Source organism: Poecilia latipinna, unplaced genomic scaffold (assembly GCF_001443285.1).
Source record: "Poecilia latipinna isolate Pla-1442-1.1 unplaced genomic scaffold, P_latipinna-1.0 Scaffold504, whole genome shotgun sequence".
Lineage (NCBI taxonomy): Eukaryota > Metazoa > Chordata > Actinopteri > Cyprinodontiformes > Poeciliidae > Poecilia > Poecilia latipinna.
Window position 1 is genome coordinate 166,114 of NW_015113120.1, and position 9,223 is coordinate 175,336.

Sequence of the window (9,223 nt, forward strand, 5' to 3'; positions counted from 1 at the left end):
CTGCTTCGCAGGTCAGTCATTGCTCTCCTTATGCATTGCTAATGGCATGCCCCAATTAAAGTTATAATTAGCAGAAGCACACCCTACAACTCTTCAATGTTTTAGTGGTTGAATGGCTGAAATGGCACAGATTATTCAAAGTAGTAATATGACTAATAAAGAGAAAAACATAATTCAGCCAATAAAATGTAATTGTATTGTTACACTAAATTAAATACTGACCTTTCCCTATCACTCCTTCAGGTACAGAAATGTCTGCACCAGGTGAATTCCTACAGCTGTTGGTGCTCTGGGACCCTATAAATCACAAGAAATAGTTTCACATTAAAATAATATATAAAGCTTAGGTGGAGGCGCAGTTGAAACCAGAAGTTTACATACATTGAATAAAAAGACAAGACACTCAATAAAATATTTCTCTTGATGCCATCTATTTTAGGAAGTGTCCCAGTTCCTCCTGCAGTAAGACTATCCCACAGCATGATGCTGCAACACCCCATATGTTACAGTGAGGATGGTACAAGCGTCCCGGTTTTTCCTCCAATTGTTAGGATGGTCATTATGGCCAAACAGTTCCAACTTAGTTTCATCAGGCCACAGGATATGTCGCCATCTTCAAGCATCGGTAAATTGTTTCTAAAGATGAACCAGACTTGTGTATCTCCACAAATCTCTTCTCCGATAACTTGGCTGATTTCTTTTTGACTTTATCACCGAGTCAAACAAAAAAAAGCAGTGACTCCAATTAACTGAAATGTATCAGTAAACCTATCAGAAATCTCCAAAGCCATGACATCATCACCTGGGCTTTCCCTCATTCTGAACATAAACTATCTTTCATTACTGTGTCATTTAGTAGATACTCTGTATTCTAAGTAATCTAGAAAAAGAGAAGACATTTGCTCTGTAAATGTCTTTTTCTTCACTTTATGTAAACTTAGGGTTTCGACTGTATATCCAGGAAAAAAATAAAAACAATTTTATCACTGCTAGCTGACCTTTGACAATCTTCAAAGCTCTGATGGGTTTGCGGACCACTGCTCTGACCAGCGGAGGAGACAGTGCCACTTTCTCTTCCTCGGTTTTCATTGTTCCGTTGCAATAATTAACTTTTTGTCCAACAACACCCACCTCAGATGACAGGTCATTTCTCCGGCACATTCCTTGCAAAGACGTGAACCAAAGTCAGAAAAAAAGACAGAGGCAAAAAAGAATAAAACAGTTTTCCATACCTTGAAGGCTGCTGAAATCCATGGACACAGACGACCGTAGTTTTGCAGAAGGCACTCTTACAATCCGTTGTTTCATTACAGAAGGGGCAGAGCTTCTGGGACTGCTGACAAATATGACAAGTGAGCACTTATGCAGGGAAACTGCATTGTGACATTTTCTTTTACTAAATTAGTAAATACCAAGAACCTTCTCAATATTCCAGCATATGCATGTGTAAAAGTATCAGCTTTCCAAAAACTTGGTAAATCACAGTTAAAACAGTATTTACTAAGCGTGGCAATTAGTTTTTTGCACAGGTCAGGGTTTGTTCTTTGGTTCAATAAATGAAACAGCATTGGATAAGTTATGTTTGCGTTATTTTAACTGTGTTTGATGATCTAAAACCTCTAAATATGACAAAAAAAATTAAAAAGAAGAAATATTTATGGAAACAAATACTTTTTACAGGTGTCTAACAAGCTTTATTTAAAAAAAAAAAAAAAAGGAGATCCCTGACCTTGTTTTAATGTTGCTGAAGTTGGAGTTGGCAGCTGAACTCAGACTTGAGAGTCCACTCTCGCTGGCTGAGCTGGTAAGCACCGGAGATGTTTGTAATGGTGAATCCAGCCTCAGGTCGACCTGCACGGCTGAGTCGGGGCTGTCAGGATCTGGACTGCTGAGGGTCACTTTGGCCCTCTTCTTGGCAGCGCTGTTTCGCAAGGAGCGCAGAGAGTTCAGCATCTGTAAGTGGCAAACAAAATTAGCAAACCATCAAAACTAGTCAACACAAGGGTTCACATGAATACACATTTTCTGACCTCCTGCATGTCCAGAGGCTCTTCTTCCTGAGGAACTTGCCAGGGGCTGATGCTGTCAAAGTCCAGGTTAAGTTTACTGTCTGGCTGCTGGTTGGCTGGAGTGTTTGATCTCTGGTTGTCATGAGAATGGGCTTGCACCGGTGAGATGGTGAAGGTTGCCCTGGTGTTGCTCAGAGCTCGCCTGAATGATGAGGTGGAAGAGGAACTCACGAGGGAGGCTCGAAGAGGCCTAGGAGACTGCACACTGAAGAGGTCTCCTACGACAGCAAGGGCAAAAATCAAGTTAACCTAAAAACAGACAAAGGCTACAACAGTTTCCATTTCACACACTAAAGCTATTTTAGTAAATTACCCTTTGCTGTGTCTTCTTTCTCTCTCCGAGGGCTTGTTCCTTGCTGCTGAGGGCTGGTCTCTCGTTTGTTGGGCCAGGTGTTGGACATGGAGAGGGAAGAGTCTGCATGATGGCGGGACAGTGTTGGAGTTAGCATGCCCCCTGTGCATGTAGCCAGAGGGTAGGAAGGCAGAAGAAAGGAGCCGGGTGCGGAAGCATTGGAGGGAAGAGAGAAAGTTCGCTCGACACTGGGATTCCTCGAGAGCACACGTCCTTTGGGTGCCACTATGAGATATTACATAAAAAAAAAAAAAATCAAACCAATTAATACTTGTGAACCGCTCGACAATCAGCATGGTGTGGATTGTTGTCAGCAACTCAATCGTGTAAATTTATGCAAACATGTATTTTCACTTAACTATTGCTGGGAGACACCCTAGAAAATAACTGCTTACCAACATCTGGGTCAGAGATGTTTGTGTTTTTAAAGATATCTGTGTCCAAGTTGAGGCTCCCACTTCTTCTGAGACCTGCAGGGGTTTCCCTCCTTCTGGGAGACAGGGGCTTTTGTGGCTCAGCAGAACCTGTTGAAGGTATATTGCACTTATTTTCAGTAAATAACCTCTAACATTTAATAAATCAACTGGTATAAAAAGTGATCAGCGGAAACAGGTGTAATATAAAGTCTGAATCCCATTTTTCCATCCCTGTCCCTTGGCACTTAAAGCAGTTGTAAAATATCTCACAAAAACGGGAGCCTTCTTTTAGAGGTTTATAGATAAGTGGGTTTCATTGTTAAACCCTTAATTAGGGTTGCTAGACTGCTTTTAGTCTCATTGAGGACTAACAAAAATATGAACCAAGTGTAACTTTGGAACTAATATCTACTTCTAATATTCTTCAAAAATATTTGCATTTTTGGAATTGCATAGGCAATGTATTAACATTTAAAGACTATACAGCATGGTATTAACTTGCATAAAATCAGCCAAATTTGAAGTATACTGATCATTTGTGCAAGCATACGTAAATGAAAAAATTTCACACACTTATTACCTTTACTTCTCGCTAACATAATACTTAAAAATACTTGCAAAACTAGATATTAGATTGTTTTTGTATAGACAGTGTATTTTAAAGAAGTATAAGTAGTGCAAACTAAATGAAAATGAAAGATGCATTTTTATGCTTATTAACAATAATGAAAAGTGATAACATTGAAATATTGAAACACATCAAACTAAACATTACAGTACTTATTGTGCCATTAAAATATATAAACTTTTCTGATTGTATTTCATACTGTGATGCTAGTTTTCATTTAGATAAATTTAAGGCTTTCTGATTTATTTTTTGAAAACTACTGTCATATTTACAACTGAGTAATAAATAGCTTTTCAATGTACTTTATTGCCAAAGAAAGTTAAATATAAGTATTTTTAAACTTCTTAAATTCAGGACTGTCTGACAGTACCGGGTATTTGCAATGACATCACAAAAAGTGTCCACTGGCCATCGAGTGACTTTTTAGGGTCTAAAATTATGATCACTTAATTTACAATATTTCATGACATTTTAGGACCAAGCAGAAACTCTGTTTCTGCTGCTACCCCTTCATTTTTAAGTGTGCCCCTGAAAATCTAAGAGCCGCACAGCCATGTGAAATAGTAAAATGAGAATTTAGCCCAGAGTCTCTTTTTGTATAGACAAGTATAACTAGTGCAAACCATAGCAAATACAACTTTTTGCCGACATGCCCAGACATCTCACTGGGCATGTCTGGAGCCCAGTGAGAATCTTATCTACCAAGCAGCTTGGCACACTCATCCTAAAGATTTCGATGACATATGGATCGGTTACTCCTTCCCAGTAAAACCTTCTCTATGAGCAAAGCTGCAGCTGACCATAATGACCAAGTCTTGGTGCAACTCATAGAAAATGAAAAGGAGGAGAAAAAGTATTGGCACTTACTGAAACTTGGTATGTAGGTCTCTGCCTTCTTGGAAAGCGAGCTGGAGTCCCCCTTTGAAAACTATGGATGTGCAGAAATGTCATTATTTTAACAGCAGCAACAATACCAGATCGAGTTCAAGTAATTAGCTTAAAGGTTCCTCAAACAACAAAGGCCTTGGTGTAAATATATTCTCTAGACCGAATATATGTGTAGTTCAGGTAAGAGATGATATAATCTGTTCAATTCATTTCTCTTGTCACTGAAAAGCATTGTTCATGTACATAAGGTATGAAAAATAACCACAAATAACAGACTCTCTAACATTTTTATGAATTTGTACTTAACTCCACCATGTCTAAGTTATTTTCACTAACTACGATCTGAAAAACACTCACAGCAGAGCACTTGGCTGTGTGACTGGAAAGAACTGCAGAAAATTAAACAAGCCATGTTTTACAAGCGTGACCCTGTGATATTACCAATTATGTTTCACGGTCCTGTCGATAAGTATGCCGTGTGTTACAGGTGTTGCTTGGAAACCCGCGCCAGTGTAAACACAAGCTTTTTCCAAATGAGTCTAAGCTGGAACATTGCTGTCAAAACTAAATATGGCATACCACAGCAAACACACATTTTTAGATGAGCTACAGTGGGAAATCAAGTTCTTTTGTTAGTTCCTGTAATATGATTACCTGCTTTAATAAAAAAAAAAAAATGAGGAGGAATGAGGAGGCTTACTCTAAAAACAGTTTCTGCTCATCTTTAGAGAAACAGCATCATGGTGCAACAAAATGAGTCATCTATTTCCACCTGATGTAGTTTCAGGGATTCTGCAAAGCTACAACTGTTTATTTCTATTTATCCCAAATATTTGCATTTCTATTGTTTTCGACAAATAAATAGCTTTACGGACATGGAGGCAATATTATGACTCATCCCCAAAGAGGATCAACAAAATAAGATTCAGCCCTCCCTCACTGCTGCTGCGCTCCATCCATACTGCACCATGACAAATAGCTGCTATATTTAGGAAAATTTTACCCTCAAACTGTCTCTGAGGAAAGTGCAACCACTAACACTTTATTGTTGCTTGTTTGGCTTATTTGGATGTGAACATCAGGAAAAGAATCTGAAAACAATATTTTTACAAAGCTAAATGCAGGGAATCACATTTCAGCAAATCAACATTATATTTTCTCCAAAACAAAAGGCACACGAGAAAAACAACAACACAGGTTTCCTAACATCTCTGCTTAAACATCAAATTTTATTTATTAACATGCAAACTAGGAGTGAAACGGTGTCCAGTTTCAAAATCACAGCAATTTTCTATCATACTGTCACTATAGTTAAAGGTACTTCTAATGAAAAGAAAAGATAAAATTGCCATAGAGGAAAAAGAACAGACAGACTATCGGAGCAGATAGCCCTACCAACTAAAAAGCTACTATGCAAAAAAAAAAAAAAAAACTGATGAAATTACTACCAAATATAGCTTGTTTATTCTTTTGCTTATTTATATCTGTGTCAAAGTTACAAGTAAATGTTACAGATGATTTCATTACAACTGCAAATATCGTTTTGCTTTATTGTTTTGCCAAAAACAGCAGTTAGCTGGGTTGCCATAGCTGAACATATAAAACACTGAGAAAGGAATGGCAGCGCTCACCTGTTCAAGGCTCTTCCCGTTAGGTGTGGTGCTTTGCTGCAGCTCGTTATCAGTCAACGTCTCCCATGGCAGCTTGTTCTTCCCTTTGCCTGCGCTCACAATCCTCCTCTGAAACATTGGATCGTCAGTGAGGGAGCCTAAGCTGCCATAGCCGGACAGTAGATCACTGTCGTGCTCTGTCCTGTAGCTTCTGGCGCTGCTTGTCCGGCCCCCGTTTATCACCCAGTCCAGATCGGCCCCAGAAGCGTGCTGTCCAGTGGACCACTGTCCGGGTTTGGGCACCACCAGGCCATACTCCACAATCCCTTCTGAGGTCAGCTTTGGAAGGATGCGCCTCGCTCGTCTTGCGTGCACAGCTGCCATCAGACCTTCTGCGTCCTCATTAAGCTCAACCATGTCCAAAGCTTTCATTAATGGCTGCTTCTTTCCTGTGTCAAGGTAATGGTCAAAAACAGCGAATAACTCCAAAGCAGCGTGACGGACCTTCTTTTTGTTGTCCGCCAGATATGGTGCCACCTCGAAGCATAACTTGGGGATATTGAAATCTTTCCTAGGATGAGTGAGCATAGCTGCCATGACGATGTTCAGGACGTCTTCCCGGACCCTGGAGTTCTTGTGTTTCAAGTTGCCGATAATAAGGTCCAATACTTGTTGCGGTGGAGTAGTTTTCATCAGCTGCTGAAACACATTATGGTATTCATTTCTGGTGACAGCACGAGTGTCACCGAGGGCCTTCAGGGCAACGAAAACTATATGTTTCAAAAATCTGTCAACGCCAGTCTCCAGCTTCTGTATCAGCAGGTTTAAAACCTGTAAGGTTCCATGTAGCACCTTAAAATTACTGTCATCTAGAAGTCGGGGAAGAAAATTGATGAACTCCTCAACACTCCCAGGTGGGACTGATTTAATGTCCACTTCTGAGAGGATACATTTAAGCTTTTCCACCCCGTTTGTGCGATTCTGGTAATTCTTTGAGTCCAGAAGCTGGTCATGTATCTCCTGGGAGATTAATCCAGGTATCATTATTGGCGGATTTATGGATTGTCAAATTTGAGAATCCAAAAAGGAAAACAGATTCCAGCGAGGACAATAACGTTCCTCCACTTTACTCTGTGGTTTCATCTTGAGCAGCTGATGATGGAGAACTGAGGTCCTTTTGGTCGGTCTATAAATGCAACACACAGGATTAAGAAAATTAAGAAAAGAAATTAACCACAAAGGTTGAAAAGAGGCAAACCAACACAGTGGAAAACACCACAACAAAATCCTGACACTTATCTTGATGATTCAAACAGGCAAGAACACTATCAAAAGGTAGAGAAGGGCAATATTTTAAATTTCAGTCATCACTGCAGTTGCATTGAATTGCTTGGATGCAATCATTGGTTGGATATTATATTTCAGGTACCGTGTTTTCAAACTCTGCATGCCGATAATATCTGGCTAGTTTGAGGAACTCTAACTGCCCTTGTTGTCCACATCAGATGTGTAATTTCTTTCTGTTTAATTATAATTTTTTCTTTAATAGTACTTTCATATTTGACAAGCAAACAAAAAAATGTTTTGATTGTAGAAAAAAAAAAGTTTAATGTGCACTTATTATTTTAGATCTCCAGTGAGTGGAGTGATATTTGTATTCATCTTGAAAATGTATTTCGAGTTAAAAAAAAGAAAAGAACAAAGACACACAGAGTCATAGCAATGCCTGCCAACATGGAAGGCTTCATTTACTAAAACACTTACGGAAAAGTTATTTTTAAACATTAAATGTTTGCTTTAAGAGTCGGAGGAAAAAGTCTTTCAAACATTGATGGACAAATATGTGCATATTATTGGAGCAACAAAGGGATGAAACTCTTTAATTAGTGTGTTTGCTTCTGTTATGTTACCATATTGTCAATTAAACAGGGAAATAAATATAGAACAACCAGTTTCTTAATCCCGCCTAAAACAAATTATCATAACATGTAAGATAAAAATTTATCTTAGGTACATTTAATGTCATTCATCAATTACCAATTTAGTATAAATTATTTTTACATTAATTATTACTTTTTATTTTATGCATTCTTTAATAAGATTGCATTATTTATCAACAAAAAAAGACAAAAAAGGTGACATTTTTATTGAAAGAATCTTTAACACTAAGTTGGGATTTCTTTTAAAGAGTCTGTGCTCTCTTCTTTTTTTAAAACATTTCTTCTTAAATCAAGCTGTTTTAAGAAACCTTTTGCTTGACTTGGTAAGTATACGTGACCATTTATGAAAAGAAAAATCTGATGTTTTCTTTATTGCTATTGTTATTTTCCTCACGAGTTCTCAAAATCCTTTGTGTAACTTAGACGTTTTCTAAATAATTGTCATGTTTTAGGACACATTTGTGTCTGTTGTCGTTTTTAGCACCACGGGAACAATATAGGCTTTAACACAAGGAAGCAGGCTTTAACCAAAAACCCTCAATATTGCCCCGTTAAGGCATGAAGGATCCTGCTAAATTTAAAAAAATGAACACAACCACTTGTGGCTCTGGGTAGCTACGGAGCGCAGTGGTTGAAACACTGTTTGCTGCAAATGTATCTAATTACACATAGCCAGTTTAACATTATGTACTTACAAATGCCTCTAGTGGAGGACTTACCCCCTTTATGCTAAGTAATACATTTTTTATTACATGTTACCGTTACCCGGGGTCATCAGTTAGCACCGAAGCAAAGCGTAGCTAACATGCCACTCCGCTTAATTTGACCGTGTTAGGTGCGGAATATCTGGGCGAGCAAAGTTAGAAAGAAAACAGACCTTACATTTCTGCTGGCCCTCCTCCTCTTGCGTTAACCCAACGCAAAACTATCTACTGCTCCGACGTCCAGCCTCTTCTTGTCATGCTGCAGCGGCGACAGTTCTGTTAGTAAATGTGGATATTTCCTCCGTTGGCTGAAGAGTTGAATGTTTGGAAGCTATGAAGGTATCCAGCCTTAGGGGAGCCCACACACACACACAATCACACATACACACACCGAGGCAGCAAAATGGCGAATGCATGTCGCAAACTGAGTGCTTCCATGGTGACGCGAGTTGGAGTCCTGGCTCCTCCAGGCGGAAGCATCATCATCATCATCGTCATCACCATAACAGAGCTACAGAAGGATGAAGATCAAAAGGAGCACAGTTAGCAATGGAAACGAAACACGAGAGAGAGAGAGAGAGAAAAGTTCTTATTTAGAAAATAAAAGAAAAATGCT

At 38.9% G+C, this 9,223-nt stretch overlaps 1 protein-coding gene across 4 annotated transcripts in view; it reads right to left on the reverse strand.

Moving 5' to 3' along the window:
• togaram1 (TOG array regulator of axonemal microtubules 1) overlaps window positions 1-9,086 on the reverse strand; it is a 25,248-nt gene extending 16,162 nt beyond the window's left edge. The window contains exons 1-10 of one of the 4 annotated variants that reach the window (XM_015040311.1): window positions 8,786-9,086; window positions 5,985-7,149; window positions 4,333-4,393; window positions 2,817-2,945; window positions 2,383-2,646; window positions 2,031-2,287; window positions 1,730-1,953; window positions 1,233-1,336; window positions 999-1,163; window positions 223-297 (exon numbers count right to left, since the gene is read on the reverse strand). In XM_015040311.1, the coding sequence (XP_014895797.1) occupies window positions 223-297; window positions 999-1,163; window positions 1,233-1,336; window positions 1,730-1,953; window positions 2,031-2,287; window positions 2,383-2,646; window positions 2,817-2,945; window positions 4,333-4,393; window positions 5,985-7,007 (2,302 nt within the window). In that variant the 5' untranslated portion in view covers window positions 7,008-7,149; window positions 8,786-9,086. Of the gene's footprint in view, window positions 1-222; window positions 298-998; window positions 1,164-1,232; window positions 1,337-1,729; window positions 1,954-2,030; window positions 2,288-2,382; window positions 2,647-2,816; window positions 2,946-4,332; window positions 4,394-5,984; window positions 7,150-8,780 lie in introns of all 4 variants that reach the window. The other 3 variants (XM_015040312.1, XM_015040310.1, XM_015040313.1) reach the window with 3 other exon arrangements.
• Between the last annotated feature and the right edge of the window lie 137 nt (window positions 9,087-9,223).